The 18407-nt window shown below is 53.2% G+C and overlaps 1 protein-coding gene across 5 annotated transcripts; it reads right to left on the bottom strand.

Annotated features, from left to right (window-relative positions):
- Nucleotides 1–2533: 2533 nt before the first annotated feature.
- UBFD1 (ubiquitin family domain containing 1) lies at nucleotides 2534–18310 on the bottom strand. 5 transcript variants are annotated; one of them, XM_079792615.1, is made up of 7 exons: nucleotides 18158–18307; nucleotides 17636–17968; nucleotides 16342–16550; nucleotides 13778–13843; nucleotides 13543–13648; nucleotides 9652–9734; nucleotides 2534–7128 (listed from the first exon to the last, which is right to left on the bottom strand). In XM_079792615.1, exons 1-7 carry the CDS (start codon nucleotides 18180–18182, stop codon nucleotides 7018–7020), a joined length of 933 nt encoding a protein of 310 aa, XP_079648741.1. In that variant the 5' UTR covers nucleotides 18183–18307; the 3' UTR covers nucleotides 2534–7017. The 5 variants fall into 5 exon arrangements, 4 of the variants coding, with proteins under 4 accessions (XP_079648741.1, XP_079648742.1, XP_079648744.1 ...); XR_013814676.1 differs by having other exon boundaries at nucleotides 6995–7128; nucleotides 8276–9734; nucleotides 18158–18309; XM_079792618.1 differs by lacking the exon at nucleotides 2534–7128 and adding an exon at nucleotides 12297–12354 and having other exon boundaries at nucleotides 18158–18310.
- Between the last annotated feature and the right edge of the window lie 97 nt (nucleotides 18311–18407).

The raw sequence follows: 18407 nt of genomic DNA, 5'->3' as shown, positions 1-18407 counted from the left end.
GGCACATGCCAGGGTTGCAGGCTCGATCTCCATGCAGGAGGCAGCCTATCAATGATTCTCTCATCATTGATGTATCTCTCTCTCCCCGTCTCACCTCCTCTCTGAAACCAATAAAACTATATTAAAAAAACACAACAAAAAAACACCCAGGAGTTATATAACATAGGGTGGACAGCAGGAAGGGTTGTACCAGGAGTTATATAACACTAGAGGCCTGGTGAATGAAAATTCATGCACTGGAGGGGGGGATCCCTCAGGCCAGCCTGCTCCCTCTCACAGTCCAGGAGCCCTCGGGCGGGAGGCGACCCAGCGATCAGGGGATGGCAACGCCCCATCACACCTGTGCTGCTGCCACTGCCGACAGCGCAAGCCTCAGCCGGCCTGGGTTACCTGAGTCTCAGACGGCCCTGGGCAGCTAGGCAGCCGCATTCTGAGGCTTACCTGTGCATCGGGCCAGCCCTGGGCAGCTGGGGGGCTGAGAGGACTGGACTCCGGAGGTAGGTGCGCAAAGCTGCCAGACCCGCCTGGGAGCGGGCCCGGCCTTGCCATGTGCCTGCCACCCCAGCTGGGCTGAGGGGACTGGGTGCCGCCATCTTGTGGCTGTGGGTGCCGCCATCTTTGAGGGTGGGGCAGTCAATTAGCATATTCCCTCTTTATTAGATAGGATGGACAGCAGGAAGGGTTGTACCAGGAGTTATATAACATGGGAGGACAGCAGGAAGGGCTGTACCAGGAGTTATAGAACATGGGAGGACAGCAGAGAGGGTTGTACCAGGAGTTATATAACATGGGAGGACAGCAGGAAGGGTTGTACCAGGAGTTATATAACATGGGAGGACAGCAGGAAGGGTTGTACCAGGAGTTATATAACATGGGAGGACAGCAGGAAGGGTTGTACCAGGAGTTATATAACATGGGGAGGACAGCAGGAAGGGTTGTACCAGGAGTTATATAACATGGGAGGACAGCAGGAAGGGTTGTACCAGGAGTTATATAACATGGGAGGACAGCAGGAAGGGCTGTACCAGGAGTTATAGAACATGGGTGGACAGCAGGGAGGGTTGTACCAGGAGTTATAGAACATGGGTGGGCAGCAGGAAGGGTTGTACCAGGAGTTATAGAACATGGGTGGACAGCAGGGAGGGTTGTACCAGGAGTTATATAACATGGGAGGACAGCAGGAAGGGTTGTACCAGGAGTTATATAACATGGGAGGACAGCAGGAAGGGTTGTACCAGGAGTTATATAACATGGGAGGACAGCAGGGAGGGTTGTACCAGGAGTTATATAACATGGGAGGACAGCAGGGAGGGTTGTACCAGGAGTTATATAACATGGGTGGACAGCAGGGAGGGTTGTACCAGGAGTTATAGAACATGGGTGGACAGCAGGGAGGGTTGTAGTAGGAGTTATATAACATGGGGAGGACAGCAGGAAGGGTTGTACCAGGAGTTATAGAACATGGGTGGACAGCAGGGAGGGTTGTACCAGGAGTTATAGAACATGGGTGGACAGCAGGGAGGGTTGTAGTAGGAGTTATATAACATGGGTGGACAGCAGGGAGGGTTGTACCAGGAGTTATAGAACATGGGAGGACAGCAGGAAGGGCTGTACCAGGAGTTATATAACATGGGAGGACAGCAGGAAGGGTTGTACCAGGAGTTATAGAACATGGGTGGACAGCAGGAAGGGTTGTAGTAGGAGTTATATAACATGGGAGGACAGCAGGAAGGGCTGTACCAGGAGTTATATAACATGGGAGGACAGCAGGAAGGGTTGTACCAGGAGTTATATAACATGGGTGGACAGCAGGAAGGGTTGTACCAGGAGTTATAGAACATGGGTGGACAGCAGGAAGGGTTGTAGTAAGAGTTATATAACATGGGGAGGACAGCAGAGAGGGTTGTACCAGGAGTTATAGAACATGGGAGGACAGCAGGAAGGGCTGTACCAGGAGTTATAGAACATGGGTGGACAGCAGGAAGGGTTGTACCAGGAGTTATAGAACATGGGGAGGACAGCAGGAAGGGTTGTACCAGGAGTTATATAACATGGGTGGACAGCAGGAAGGGTTGTAGTAGGAGTTATATAACATGGGAGGACAGCAGGAAGGGTTGTAGTAGGAGTTATATAACATGGGTGGACAGCAGGAAGGGTTGTACCAGGAGTTATATAACATGGGAGGACAGCAGGGAGGGCTGTACCAGGAGTTATAGAACATGGGAGGACAGCAGGAAGGGTTGTAGTAGGAGTTATATAACATGGGAGGACAGCAGGGAGGGTTGTACCAGGAGTTATAGAACATGGGAGGACAGCAGGAAGGGTTGTACCAGGAGTTATATAACATGGGAGGACAGCAGGGAGGGCTGTACCAGGAGTTATAGAACATGGGAGGACAGCAGGAAGGGTTGTAGTAGGAGTTATATAACATGGGAGGACAGCAGGGAGGGTTGTACCAGGAGTTATAGAACATGGGAGGACAGCAGGAAGGGTTGTACCAGGAGTTATATAACATGGGAGGGCAGCAGGAAGGGTTGTACCAGGAGTTATATAACATGGGAGGACAGCAGGAAGGGTTGTACCAGGAGTTATAGAACATGGGTGGGCAGCAGGAAGGGCTGTACCAGGAGTTATAGAACATGGGAGGACAGCAGGAAGGGTTTTATCAAGAGGGTAAGACAGGCCAACAAGGCTTTCAACAAAACAGCCTTGATCACTAGGATGGCAGGTCAGCCCGGCTGAGCGCAGCCACGTGGTGCTGGCCGGGGCTCCTGGGGAGAAGCACCTCCACTTCCATGTGCACCCGCTAAACTGACCGGACAGCCCTTGGGCATAGGAGGAAGAGGTCATTGCTACTTGCCCTAATGGCTGTCTGGCTTGTGGGATCCCAGATGCAAAGGGGTGTTAGCTGTGAAAATGTGGGTATGGTGGCTCTTCAGGCTCCCTATCATCTGAAGGAGCCTGAAGCAGCCATTCAGAACTGGGATAGAACCCGGAGGAGCCCATTGGAGTGGGCGCCAGCAACGTGCAGCCTGTGGCCGTGCCAGACGCCCACGACCGGACAGCTGCTTCGGGGTTATGAGGTGCTGGAATAGCGGAAAGAGCCAGGAGGGCTGTGGGACCAGAACCTTTGGGAACATTTACAAAGTAGAGGGAAGGCGAGCGTCCAATGGAAGTGTGCTGGTGTCAAAGCCCGTTCATGCCAAGGCCTGTTTGCTCCTGGGCCTTTGTGGCTGCGGCGGGAAGTGGAGCTCCACCCCAGGTGTCCCCAGCCATGTCCTCCGAGGCCACCTGGCCAGGTGAAGTCACAGAGGCAAAGCCAGGCGTACAGACAGAGAGGTGGCATCGCCTCCAACAGCCTGAGGCCAGAGCAGGAGGAGGGTTGTCCCACCAGGAGCATGGCCTGGCAGTGACTTTGACTCAGACGAAGTAAATCAAATCAAATCTCTTTATCAGCTGTTTTTTGCAGGATATACTCAAATTTGGATATACTCAAAGTCAAATAGAGGAGACAGGAAAATGGTTGGCCACAACTGGTTAAAAAAAATGGCTCCAGGCCCAGTTCCAAATATTGGTCAATCCCCAGTATGGATTAGGCGCATGAAGAATTGAAAGGAAAAAGGAGACGCAATTAATTATCAAACTTTAATTGATAGGCTAATCTTACAGGATAAACAATAAGACAGCTAGTCAAGGTTACACTTTTTAAAAAATCCAGCAGCGCAAATCTAACAGACTAAATACGTTCATCTCCTCCCAACAGGCATTTGATTAAAAACAAAAACCAGACCAGAGCATACACAAGAAAACATGGTACTTACGTATATTGTCAATTTATTCTGGAGAACTCTTTAAGAAAAAAGAAAGCAGTTCTTGAAATGTGGAAAGCAGCAGGCCACTCGGCCTGGAGGGGAATGGGCCAGATGTTCTGCACCGGAGGGCCCTGACCACCCGTAACTTCAGAGAAGCCACCAGGCCCTGCTAAGAAGGAAGCAGGTGCCAATCCTAAGCAGAGATGACATTGTTACAAAGCCCTAAAACAAAGGACCAACCTTTCCCAAGACAACAAGCAGAACAGAGGCAAGAAGACCACGGCACAGGGTCCATCCCGTCCCTTCCTGCCCCGGCAAGGAAAGGGGAGCCAGAGCGGGAGCCCGGGAGCTCTCCCAGGCACATGGGTACTGAGAGAAGGGGAGAGCAAGCCCCTTCTGGCTGAAATACGACAAGTTTCCAGAGCCGTGGCAACGTGGCAGTTCGTCTCTCTGGCCCTTGGAAGGCAAAGCAGCAACTAAGGAGACTCCTGAGGCCTCGCTGGCCTCCTGCGTCCACGAGTTATAGGAAAGGACATCCTTAGCTCAGTTCGGCCTCATCAAGGAAGAGCTAATACTACTTGCAGAAGGCCCATCAGCAATTAAAATACACACGCAAAAAAAAAGCACAGAAACTTAACATCAAAGAGTTCAGGATTCACAAGTCTAAGTTCTCTGCTCAGGCTGACTGAGCGGCCTGCCCTCAGCAGCCATTCCTCCGTCTTTAGTTGCCAAGGGGCCTCCGGGAGGGAACGAAAGGCGTGGCACCAGTGAGCCACCACCTGCAGGAGGCCGAGGGAAGCGCCGCTCGGACCACCAGCCACGCCCGCCTGCTCCTGCACCTGCAGCCCTGCTCGGAGCCAGCTCTTCCTCGGTCCACCCGCACGCCCTGTGCCACCGTGAGGGACTCAGGACCCCAGAGAAAGAGCTGGTCCCTCTGACAGGAAGAACTGCACAGAAACCGTCCTGGCGCACAGTAACACTGAGGCCTCCGGAGGGAGAGCAGCTTGCGGACAGGCTGTCTCGGCACACTCTGGCCGTAAGAAAACAAATGCAGACACTGCTCCCGGGACCGAGTGACAAGACTGCAATACTGCTGGGACCCAGACTCGGATCCAAATCCCACGCCTCCCCAGGGGTTCTGGCCCGTCACCTCTGCGCTCCGAGGGCTCCCCACAAGATCTCCATGATCGTTCCGGCAGTCAGTGAGCCCATCTAACACTCCGACGAAAGATGTCAGTACATTATTGTTAATACATAGCATTTCAAAGTGAGGGGGAAAGCACCATTTTACCGAAAATAAAAAGGCTCACAGGCTGTGGTCCTGTCTGGAAATGACACCAGCCTGAGTGCCAAGCGGTTTGGCCCGTGGGGAACAGGGAGCGATGGGACAGGCTGACCCTGGGACGAAGGGAGGGCAGCTGGCGCGTAGCCAAACGAACAGGGTCAATGCAGACCTGGCGGGAAGGGCCCGGAGAGCAGCAGGGTGAGGCCAGTCTGGGGACGAGGACGCTGCTTCCAGAGGAGAAGGCGTGTGGCACTGCCGGGACAAGCCGCCAGGACAGGGGCACTGGCCAACAAGCCGAGCCGAGGCCGGCCTGCCGAGGCTGGGCCTGCAGGAGCGCAGGCAGCAGGACAGAGGCTGGTCAGCCACTGCTCCGGTTTCTCGGACACTACCCTTCACCGAGGCACTTCTGCCCCAATGCGAACTGGGAAGGGACCACAGCGTGAGAAGCACGAGCCTGTCTTGGCCGGCTGGATTCCTGAACTACGGTTTGGAGGGAAGGGTGCAGAAGATCACCGTTCACTGGCTCACACATGCTAATACGGTTCACAGAACGAGGACGAACAGCCTGGAATCGACTGCAGGTTTGGAAACTCTCTGGCCAAGCCCTGCCGAGAGCCTGCAGCAGCGCGGGAGGACTGCAAGGGCGCAGAGGAACAGCACAGCACAAGGATGCCCTCGCAGGAGACTGTCCTCATCGGCCAGCCAAGCCACAAGGAGACAACAGGGTTCACGGGTACAAAGAACATAAGGGCTAACCAGACGAGGGCGAGCTAATCACAGAAGCAATTTACCCCGTATTTGCTGTTACAACACATCGCCAACCCACGAGGTCAGATGTCCGCTTGTTGAGAAAGGCAGCATCTTTGAACGAGGGAGGAAGAACTTGAACACAACGCATGAGCGAAGGAACCAACGGAGAAGCACAACTGAAATAACCATTGGGCGGCTTAAGATGCCTTGAAACTTCCCAAGTGGGTCTGTGGCTACATGGCTGTAGAACGGTCTCCCACGGCACCTCCTGGAAGAGGCTGTGCCGGCTGGGAACTGCGGGTCCTGGAGCAGCACAGCTCGGCACACTCACGCCAGCTGGGCGTCAGAACCCACGCAGTGAGGGCTGCAGGCAACCATCAGTGCGGCAATGACCGCCCCAGAGATCGGTGCCCAAAGGCCAAGATGTTTGGACAAGAGTCTCTGAGAGCTACTCTGCTGCTCACAGACACCAGCACGTGAGAGCTCCCTGACCAAGGCCTGCCGCGCCCCTCCCGCATGCGTTCGCGAGCAGCAGCGGCGGAAGGCCAGGAAAGGAAGCGGTGATGAGGTACAAAAGGAGGAACTGACATCTTTGGGTTTTCAAAACAAAAACTCCTATCCAGGAAGTGAGAAAATACAAAGGGAAAGAATTAAATCTGAGTCAATGGACAGAAAAATATGGCTTACCAACCCTCCCACTTTGCATAAAATTTTATATGAAAAAGAAATAAAACACCCCAACTCATCAAAACACAGTCCAAATGTTTGCAACCAAAGATTTATGAAAATATTTGTTGAAATCACTTTTTAAAAAAAGCAGAAAGCTTTTGACCATTCCTTTCTAAACAAAACCTTGGCAGATCTACTCTCAAATACACTTAAGAGTATTCCACACGACACTTTCCGAGTTCAGATTTATTGGTTTCCACTGTACTGACTTTAAAATGGTGTGAAGCTGACTGCAAGAAAGGGAACCGGTGATTTTAAGTTAGGGTTAAGCTACGGGTGAAAGAACATCACCTCTGGCTTCGGTCACCACATCACCTTAGATTGGGTATAGATTGTGTGTGAGCAAAGTTCCAGAACTCTGAAATCCGGGGGTGCTGCAGGCCTCTCCCAGCAATGTCCTTCACTGTGGGTCAGTCTCCTGGGCCAGAGGTGAAAGTGCTTTCAAAAATACTGCCACTTCCCCAGCACAGTGTCTTTGATTGCATCCACATATTGAGTTGGAACCCAGTACACCCAGTAGTAAGAGGCTTCCGTGGGGCCCAACTGAAACGCCTGGAAGGGAAAAGGAAAACCAAGCGACACTTCAGAGGTCGGGAGGCTGAGCGGCAGCACAGCACGCACAGGGGAGGGCTGAGAGGTGGCTTAACCTACAGGGAAGGGGAGACTTCATGTGGGGAGCATTCTCTTGTCCAAAAAAGGAGCAGCAGCAGAAGCACAGCGAACCCTAAAGCAGTGGTTCCCCCACTTGGGTACACATCAGAGCCATCTGGAGGGCGGGCTTGTCCAGCAGATTGGTGGCTCCCCTCTCAGTCTGTGACTTGGAGGGCTGGTGGGGCCTGAGCAGCTGCAATTCCTAGGAGTTCCCCGGTGATGGGGCACTGCTGACCCAGGCCCTCTTGGGAACCACTGCCCTGGGAACAGTCCCACATGCGCAGGAGCAGGTGAGCGCTCGGAGCAGCACTGCCAGCAAGGGGAGCAACTTGGAAACAGCCTGCTGTCCACTGTGAGGGGATGCACAATTAAAAGTGATGTGGCCTATTCGTGTGAATATTGGATCCCTCTTAAAAGGTATGAATTGGATCTATGGTAAATACAGACAGATCACAATGTCGAACCAGAAAAGCAGCTGCAGAACGACACATACCACGATACGACTTATGAAAACTGAAAAAACACGCAACAGTGTTGAAGCCTGTTCATGGACACACATGAAAATGAAAGCAGAGCGGGGCAGGCCAAGTGGGAGATCGTGAAGAGGGCAGTGGGGAGGGGCGACAATGGGGACGAACTCACTGCTGGTAAATTTTCTTTTATTAAAAAATGATTCAAAACAAGTTACAAAATATTTGCAATTGTCACTTCTTGGTGATGGGTTATGGGTTTGCTTAATAGCCTGTCCTTTCTTGTATTTTTTAAGATTTCTGTAAAAAGAACAAAGCACAGCCACCCCCTCCTAATGTGAACTCTGGCATGTTAATCTAGTGATATGGCGTCTGCAGAGAGGGAAACAGTACTTTCATCAGGACAAAGGAAAAGGTGCTGATTAATGGTGCGTAGAGAAGAGAGGGGCGATCAGAGCCACCGCTGCCAGAAACGACTGGAAAAAATGAGCGTTTAAATGAAATCTAAGGCACTGACAGCCACACCAATCACTTATGAGGTTCAAGCTGGCCCCTCAACTTGTGTAAAACCCTCTTACCAGGCTGCTGATCACCAGGGCTGCACACACTACAGGGCCAAACTGGGAAGGCACAGGCTTCAAAGGGCAGTACAGGAGCCGGATGAAAATATCAAAATCCAATTTTAGCCCAGCTGGCGTGGCTCAACCTATGAACCAGGAGGTCATGGTTCGATTCCCGGTCAGGGCATATGCCCAGGTTTCGGGCTTGATCCTCCCAGTGCAGGGTATATGGGAGGCAGCTGATCAATGGTTCTCATCATTGATGTTTCTATCTCTCTCTCCCTCTCCCTTCCTCTCTGACATCAATAAAAATATTTAAAAATAAATTAAAAATAAAATCCAACTTTTAAAGCAAAAAAATAACTGAGTAGGCAAACAATCCATGTGCAGGCCTGAAAGACTCCAGAGAGACCAGGCTGGAGGGCTGCCACCAGGCCCACGAGGTGGTCACCTCAGAGGGGCACCCAGGAGCTCAGAGCCAGGGGCTGACAGACACCAACAGGGCAGAAGAGGGGCAGGGCTGGCAGACTCTCCCAGAGCCCGGGTCTCCATCTGTCTGCAGAGCACGGCCAGGATGCTAGCGCCCTTCTGCTGGGTCCTCCCAACTCCCCCCTCTGCTGTGGACGCTGAGCCACACCCATGGTCAGCATACCACTGTTCCTTCTCCCTGGGACGGGCCAACGCAGCTACCTCCCTGCTGGTGGATGCTGAAAACTGCCTCTTCCGACAGAGGCAGGCGGCCGCCCTCACTCACCCTGCCACTGCTCAGGGCAGGTCCCTGTCCCAGCGATCTCCAAGTCTGGGTAGCTAACTTCGTTTTCCAAGCGGCCCCTCCAGACAGTGCTGGGGAAGAGGAGGGCGTGCCTGAGCGGCTCCGTTCCGAGCTCTCTGCTCGGCACAGATGGGCAGTGCCTGCACACGTCCCGTCTCGGGAGAGCACAGCCTGCGCCAGAGCAGACCTCCCCGAGAACTGTGTCCACAGACCCACCTCCCCGCAGGGTCACCGCCACGTGACCGCTGCAGCCTGGGAAGGGCGACACCAGCCCAGAGGGAGGAGGCCTGGGTCCAAACACCGAGACTCGTGGGAGGTTTAATTCTGTGCACAAGAAAGTAGATAGAGGAAAGCCACGAGCCGCTCCTCCTCATTCCAGTTCTTTTCCTGGTCTAAAGACAAAGCGTTATAGGTAACAGGGAGGCAAAGACACCCAACACGCCCCCTGAAACTGCTGGAAAATTGGGGTGGGGGTGGAGGGGAGTCAAGAGAACTAGGATAAGTCATGGGCGAGTTCTAGAAGGAAGCAGGGGCCTTAGACGGGCGTCTCCTGGAGTGTCTCCTCGGTCACGCAGTCCCTGCTGGAGCAGTGCGGGCCGCAGGCCGCACCCAGGCTACTTACCATCATGTGGTAGTCCTCGTGCCCTTCGATGGGTTCACTGACCACGTTTTTAATGGAGCCCATGGGTAGCTTCTCGGTCCGCTCTGAGTTGAGAGGAAGGACAGCCGTTATTCACAGGCCTCCTGTTCTACTCCTGGGGCTCAGCAGTGCCTCGCCAGGGCGGTGGCTCTGGAGCCTACTGGAAGATCACGTCCTCCTGCGCTCCAGGGGGAAGGGACCAGCCCTTCTGACAAGGGCCCGAGAGCCCAGCGTGGGAGCTGGGACTTCTTAGGAGCGAACAGGGACCAGGATGTGGCAACGGCACGGCAGAGTATCTCTTTCCTGTTCTTTTTAAAACTCTTAATCAATAAACACCCAAGAAATTCCACCGCACCCTTACTGCCCAAGCCCAGCACTGGCTCAGGCCGTTGGTGCCCGAGATAGTCAAGAGAGCCAAGAACAGAGAGGCACCAGCGTGCTCGGGGTTCCCACAGAAAGGAAGGGAGACTGCTGGCTGTGAACAACCAGGCTCTGGCCCAAGATCCTGCTCACTTGCCCGCCCCCCCCCAACGCCTCCCCAGGCCCCCACACCCCCATATACACACATGAAAGTTCTCTTAGAACACTTATAACCTCTCTGATTAGTAATCAAGGGCACATGGATCAGAAGACATTCTGCAGCAAGTTTAAGGGTGGCAGGTGTGAAAGAGGCAGCGCAAGGGAGGCCTGGGGGGGGGGGGGGACTGCGGGAAAGAGCAAGTGCAGCAGGAGGGGGGCGGTGGCAAGAGAGGTGGGGGCGCCTGCCGACAGGAAACCGCCCCGGAAGCAGCAGACACCTCAGGGACTGGAGCAGCTCTCAGCAGTTAAATCAAGTTTAAGCCACACTAAAGCCTTGGTAGACAGGAAAACCTGGAAAAGCTGAAACCTGAAAACAGGTAACTTGACAAAACAGCGGGAACTTCGAGGCAGGGCCCTAGGCGAGCGGATGAACTGGGACATTTTATTTCTGTCCTGTGGCCTCGGCCTGGGAAAATCGGGGTGGGGGAGAAGAGACCTGGAGGCGGTCACGCAGGCTGACTTTCAACGGCTCTAAAACAGTGCTCCCCAGGCGGGACCTGACCAGGGGTGTCTTTAAGATGGAAACTTTTTTATTTATTTATTTATTATTATTATTTTAATCCTCACCCAAGGATATTTCTCCACTGATTTTGAGAGAAAGTGGGAGAGAGGGAAAGACAGAGAAATATCGATGTGAGAGAAACACATTGATTGGTTGCCTCCTACACGAGCCCTGACCAGGGCCCAGGCTGGGGAGGAGCCTGCAACCGAGGTACATGCCCTTGACCAGAATCGAATCCGGGACCCTTCGGTCCACAGGCTAACGCTCTATATACTTATAGTGAGCCAAACCGGCTAGGTCAAGACAGAAACGTCCTTTAAGACCAACCACCTTGAAATGTCAGTGGTTTTCACAGAAAAATATGGATTTCTGGCTTCTTTTGAAAATACAGATGTAAGAATCCTGGGCCCACACTTCCAAGTGACCATCAGCTGGATTACAGGTGCGACTGCCCTACCAACAGGGCACAGGCTCCCACCTGTGCTCACCTTTCTTGCTCCCGGCCTGTTCTCGCTCCACTAGCCTGAGGCTCAGTCCTGCCTCCCACACGGCCAGAGTTTACGCCACAATTAGGAGCCCGTGAGCATCCCCTCGAGGAGGAGGCCAGCTGGAAGATGGAGCCAGTGCTGGGGGCCCACTTCCAGGACGCGCTGTCCTCTGGGGGAGGGAGGCGACACCCAGGGGATGGCACTCATGGGCAGGTGAGAAGCGGGCGCGGTGCAAGGAGGCAGGGCTCTGGGAGGGAAGGAGAACCCGGGCTGTGGCCATGCCCCTTAGCGACCAGCAGGCTCCTGCCGCCCACAGGTTCTGCTGGAGCTCTCCTTGGCGCCAGAGGGTGGCCACTCCCACAAGCTGAAGCAGGAGCCCCGCACAGGCACGGCGGGTCCTCCGTAGCCCCTGCACACCTTCCTGTCGCACAAGTGCTCCCTAAGGAGCCGGCCTGGCTGCACCTACCCGCTGGGCCACTGGTGTCTTCCTGGGCAGCCTCAGCCACTGCCTCCCATTAGGCTGCCAAAGTGCAAGAGGCAGGGCTTTAGCGAGTCAGCGCAATGATGGAGGGCTGCGCCAAACCACCTGCGAGCATGGAGAAGTGAGGAGCTGACAGGCGGGCAGCTCACAACTGAAGAAACGACAGGGGTGACGGGACCGGCTCTGCAGAAGACAGTGACCTATTAAAGGGGCCCAAGGCCCTTGAAGAATGCGGGAGCCCTTAAATAGTTGGCAAAACTTGCTCTGATCATGCAGTTAGAATCAAATGTGAAAGAAAGAATATAGCAATTTATCACACAACTGTTAGAGGACTCAAGCGTTTCTGGCATTTCATTCTCTGTTCACTTTAAGACCCAGGATAGGGGTGAAAACAGAAACTTACTTTCCTATTTTAGATGATAAAATCTCACTCCCCATCACCCCAGCCCTGATTATTGTCCATGAAATTCTGGTCCCATCTGAAGCAGAATCATCTAATGGCCTGTCCCTGAAACTAATCAGCCTCAGAGGATAGGACCCCCTGGACTTCGCTTCAGCGTTTACCTCGAACACTGACCATCATCTACAGTGCTGGCAGAACAGGTGACTTAGGCATGCTTGGTCCCCTCCGGAATCTAACAGGGGACAGACAAGTCGGAGAGTAATGAGTGCTCTGGGGACATAAATGAAGTGCTCTATGAGCGGGGAGGCGGGGCGCATGTGTCAGGGGGCTTCGTAGAAGGACATTTAGGTTGGGCCTTGGAAGAGTTTATTCCTCACAAGGATGGGAAGAAGGCTCGCAGGTAAGGACACAGCATGAACAAAGGCACGGAGCTGTGCCGAGCGCGTGGGGGACATTCGGTGAGTGGTGCTGGACACACAGGGTATGACAAGGTAAGCGGGGCAGGAAGCTAAGTCACAAATTTAAAGGGGGTCCCATTATTGAGAACACTGAACACTATGGTTAAGCATTTGAACTTGGCCTTAAAGAGCCAAAGGTTTATGAGCACAAAAACCAGTGAGGGAAAAAAACAATCCAGAAGGTGGGCTGGGCAAAAGAAATCAGAGATGGGTAGGAAACAGGTTAACCCCTTTCAAGGACCACGTTTAGAGATGCTAGGAGTCTTAAGTAGCACAGTAGGGTGGCAAAAAGACAGGTGACTTTGGAGCGCAGCTGGCAAGACTTTGATCCATGGGGGAAGAAAGAGAGCAGTCAGGGTCGCCTCCCAGCAAGCAGCAAGCCTGGCCCACCATGCACAGGGGTCGGTGGGCAGGCAGAGGGCAACCAGGACGGGAGGGCTTGTCCCCAGCACTAATTAAACTGTGATGTACAGGGGCCAGGCGGGTGACATAAATGAAGGATGCTGGCCACAGGCAGGTTAGATGGGACAGTGGGAACTGTAGCAGGCCATGTGAACCTACTACTCAGTCCAGCTGCTGGTTATCCGTGAGAATGCAAGTCCAGACCGGCTAAACCTTCTGATGTTTTTCAAATGAAGCCAAAAATCAAATCAAGTGAAATCTCCAGTTTTTTACAGATTGTGTGTAAACAAACAAAACCCTCATCTGTGGGCCAGACCTGGCCCTCAGGCCACACATCTGGGACCTCTGGACAGCCAATGTTGGATGGATTGGTCCTGAGATCAGACTAAAAAGAATGAGGGGAAAAGGGTCCAAAGAGAAGCATCTAAAGCAAAGTCAAAGCCAGGAGCGCGCACAGCACAGTGCAGAGATGTGAGAATGAGGAGCAGCCTGGCACTTGGGAGGGAGTGCTTCTGAGAGCCAGAGGCAGCGAGCCAGCCAGCGCGGGAGCGGTCACGTACCTTTCGTGCCGATCCACAGCTGGTCTTGTTCTAGCTTAAAGGTGAGTCTCACTTTTCCCCCAGATTTATTGTACATGCCAGACAAGGGGACTGTGGGCAGGCGCTCCTGTGGTGAGAGGGAGGGACCAAAGTCAAAGGAGGACAAATACAGGACAACAGACAGGACAAGCCGGCAGCCCAGCAGCCCAGCAGCCCAATGGGCCTGGTTCTGAGTGCTCACGACAGCATGGCTTACCTGGGCCCCCTTAACAGATGGCATCACGTCCTCAGGTTTCCCTTTATCCAGCACTTTCCTGTGTTGCTGCAACGTAAGTCAAAAGAGCTCATTAAATGAAAGCAGACTGCATTTTCGCTACTTTCCCTCCTCTGAAAAGCGGGACGAAGAAAGCCCAAGGTTCTGTTCAAAAGCCTGTACTGCCTACAGTCAGGGCCTCCGACACAACAGAGCGGCCCGGGCAGCAAACGCTTGTGTGGATGGAAGTGTGGCGACGAAGCGCTCAAAATGGGGCCAGTAGGACCGAGGAAATGGACCCTCAGTTTTATTGAATTTTAATCAATCACACCTGGCCGCCACACTTAACATCAAAGCTCTAGAGAAAGCAGGACCTTACAGACTGCTAATTCAAAGAAAACCTACTTCCTCCGCAGTCCCCACTGAAAGGATTCACCACCAAGCTGAGAGCCACAAAGGGGGCTGCTCTCCTGACAGGCTCAAATGGCAGCTCACGCTCCAAAGACACCGGGCCTGATGCCGTACGCAGCTCCACTGCCTAAAGGGGCAATGCCACCATAACTGGGGACTCGTCTGCTGCAGCAGTCTTCCCCCTCAGCCCGTTAGACACAAAGCCTGAAGAACCGTGTTTCCCAAGACAAATGCTGATTCCTCGAGAGCCTGACCCTGTTAAGAAGTCTCTAACCCAGCCCACCCCAGGAGTGAGGCAGCTCCTTATGGGTTCTAACAAGGCTCCCCTGAAACAGCTCCTGACCAGCCCACATGCGGGAACCTGATTCCCGCCCCATCTGTGGCTGTATGGAACAGACACTGTTCAGTAAAGCTAGACCTACAGGGCAATGAGTGGGCAGAGGGTAAAAAATTAACCTAGGTTAAGCACCAGGTGGCCATAAGCCTCACTGGCGTGGCAGAAACCCTCCAATGTGAATAGACCCACCAGACTGCCAGACTGCTAACGAAGGATGCCCTATACATCAGTCCCAGATTTCTGAGCCGCTGACAAAAAGTCACAAAGACGGGGCCCTGTCATTAGGCCATGTTATGCAGCATGGATTACAATCTGAATTTGACTCAGACCTCCCAAGTACCTTTTGCAGCATTTCCCCTGCACTGTGGAACAGTTCTAAGCCTGTTAAGCGATCATTTGTAACTCAAAACCTTGACATGAGACATGTATGCTCCCAGGGTGTGGCCAGTGGGAATGCTCTCACATCTGCATTCTCGTATCTGACACCTCACACATGTGGTAGAGCAAGACAGAAATATGGAAATGAACTCAATTGGGTATAAGACATTTTGACCCCACATTTGGGAGTGGAAGTGTCCAAATAAACACCGTTTAGGTGTTAATATAGGTTTATAACTCCTTATTTTAAACCCCATAAACAGATGTTTTGAAGTTTTATGAAGGACAAAAATTTTAGGGTGTTTTTGTGTGTGTGGCTTTTTGGGTTGTTTTTGTAAATGTAATTTTTTTTTCTTAAGCCTACAGCACCCAGTAATCCCAGGCGGTCTCCCATCCAAGTACTAATCAGGCCTGACCCTGCTTAGCTTCCGAGATCAGAAGAGATCAGGCCCGTTCAGGATGGTATGGCCATGGACTGTAATATTTTTAAAATACATTATATATCCTCCACAGAGTTTGGGGCAGCACCATATCACCAACCACACTAACATTTTTATGATAAAACATGACTATTCACGTTAACCCTGGTCAGGTTTTGCTGCCATATTTACAAAAGCACGTTTTGGGAGTTTGGAAACGCACACACAAGGGAATATGGACTGTGCCAGAAAACTGTGTCCATCCCACTGTTGGTCATGTGCTGTGATGCCTGGTCACTAAAACCAGTGTTCGTCAGCTGGATGCTCTCCCGGGACACAGGTGAGGATGAGAACACCTGTTTTCCTGGAACACTACCAAGAGTGGCCAGGAGGCTCCCTAACAATGACTGGGCCTGATGGGTGACAAGATCACAAGTGATGGTTCTTCCAACTAGCATCCTTTGACAGAGCAACACACCGACCTCCAAAATGAGCCACAGAAATGAAAAACCTGGCCCTATTTCAGGGACAGGAGGGGGACATCGGCATAGTTATCTTCCTGGAGCTTCACTCGGCTTCCTCAGGTGGTCAGTTTAGAGAAACCTCTAAAAGCTATTGATGTTCTTGTCTTTCCAGAAATGGGCTTGTTGACTCGTGGGAAGCCACACACCAAAAGAGCCAATGTAAGTACTTGCACAAAATGGGGAATTAGTTGTAGCAATGGCATTTTTCTCTGGCACTAAACAGGAGAAACCCATGTCTGATTCTGAAGCCTGCCTTTACAAAGGCCTTATCCTAAAGTAGATAGACTTGAGACACACTGACCCGCCAGATGAGACAAAGTTGCAAATCTCAGGTAGTTGTCACCTCCACTCAACAGCCAGCGGCACCCAACTGCTGCCATAAATTTCCATCATGGGCCCTGTCCAAAAAGGAGCTTATTCTAGGGAGAATATAACCAACCATGGCTCGAGGACAACGCCTCAAAGTTCCCAGAACTAATAGTCACACGACGAACTCACTTTCTGCCTGCACAGCGGCTCCTTCTTGTTCTCTTCGGCCTTGGCGTCCTGCTGCGCAGAGTCTTTGGGCGTGTTTACTGCTAAAACATCATTTATCGTGGAACCAACCACCATGATCTTGGCTCCGCTGGTCACCTTTATTTCCCTCAACGTCTTATCCTCAGGGACGAGTCCCTTATACATGACTTTCTGCATGGCTGGCGGGAGACCTTGGGAAAAGGTAGCAGACAGTGAAAGGAAAATCGAAAAACATACTTGGACCAGAGCACTTTGACAACAGATCCCAAAGTGAGTACTGCTCTACCACCTACGACTTTTGCACACCTGGGCAATTCACAACCTGTCTCAGCCTCCGTTTCCAAAACTTTATAATAGTGAAGACAGTAGTTCCCTCTGTATGGAACTGTTTTAAGAACCACAGGACAGGACAAACAGTATTTAGTGCAGCTCCTGGTAATTCAGTAAGTGTTCGATAAAAATTAGCTGTCATTCATTCCAACTTGTCCCTCAATCTTCCAATCACTCAAATATTAAGCAAGAGTCCACCGGCCTCAGGGATACAAAAACCAGTAAGGACTCAGTTCTTATTTTTATGGAGCCTACAAGCTACACGGAGAAAGCCTAGAGCAGTGGTCGGCAAACTGGGGCTCGCGAGCCACATGCGGCTCTTTGGCCCCTTGAGTTTTTAGCAAAGGCCAGCTTAGGAGGACCCTAATTAAGTTAATAACAATGTACCTACCTATATAGCTTAAGTTTAAAAAATTTGGCTCTCAAAAGAAATTTCAATCGTTGTACTGTTGATATTTGGCTCTGTTGACTAGTGAGTTTGCCGACCCCTGGCCTAGAGGAAAAAAATCATTTCAGGTGGCAAAGTGCTGTCAATGAGATGAAATGAAGTAACAGGAACACCTCGGAGGGGCCAGCATGACGGTCACCAGCAGCGTTTCCTAGACTTCCCTTATCAGAATCGCCTGGCATTGGTTAAAAATAAATTCCTGGCCACATTCCAGCCCCACTGACTCAAAATCTCAGGCGAAGAGCCTGGAAGCTGTAAACTTTACAAGTGCCTCAGGTGGTTTTTATTAGCGATGTTTGGGCAGCACTAATTACAAGCTTGGGCCTAGGAGTCAGGCCTGGGCTTCAATCCCAGCTCAGCCAGCCACTTACTAGTTCTACAATGCCAGGCCTCATTTTGCCCTTCTGGGTAATGGGCATCCCAGAACCCACTTCGGAGGACCGCTGTGAGCACTGGACCCGCGGGCGGGGCGGGGAAGGCGGCGTGCCACGGGGTTACCTGTGATCGAGTGAATCTTCTGTTTTAGCTCGGAGCCTGTACTGTCCAGGGGGAACTTCACGTCGTGCTTCGTCTTGTTCCAGATGATCTTCAGGTCCACCAGCTCCCTGGCCGCGCCGCCGCCGCCCGCGTCCTCGCCATTGCTGACCGAGGCCTGCGCCGCGGGGTCCCCAGGGGGCTGGGCCGGGGCCGGCTGCGGGCTGCCTCGCGCGGCACAGGCGTCCTCGGCCGCCGCCCCCGCCGCGGCTTCGGCCTCCACGCAGTTGAGGGGCCGCGCGGGCGCCTCGGCCGCCACGGTCTCGGCCTCCGTGTCCATGCCAGGCTCCTCCATGCCTGCAAGGGGGGCAGGGGGTGGGCGCTCGCCGCGGGCTGGGCCTGGGGCCGGATCCACGCGGGCGCCGCCGCACCCTGGCTCCCGAGGCCGGGCTCTCCCCACCACCAGCCCCCGGGCCAGGCCGCGTCCCCGAGGAGCAATCGCTTCACCCGCGCCCAGCCCGGCGCCCTCCACCCCGCCACACTCACCATCCGGGGCCCCGGCCGCCGCCATGATGATTGTGTACAACACCCACCGCGCCCGCAGGGACCGCCGGGAAAAGGCGAGCTGGCGGAGATTGGCCCCCGCAGCAGCCCCTAATCTCGCCCCGGCTAACCGGAAACAGGTGGAGGTTTCTATGGAGACCCGCCTCCTCCGCTTCCCGGGCTCGGCCCCTGCCACGCTTTAGCTTTCCGCGGTCGAGGGGGCAGGGCCCGGGGAAATCGCCCGCTCGAGGGG

Source organism: Cnephaeus nilssonii (genome assembly GCF_951640355.1).
Source record: "Cnephaeus nilssonii genome assembly, chromosome: 2".
NCBI lineage: Eukaryota > Metazoa > Chordata > Mammalia > Chiroptera > Vespertilionidae > Cnephaeus > Cnephaeus nilssonii.
This window is presented reverse-complemented; position numbering and strand designations above follow the sequence as displayed.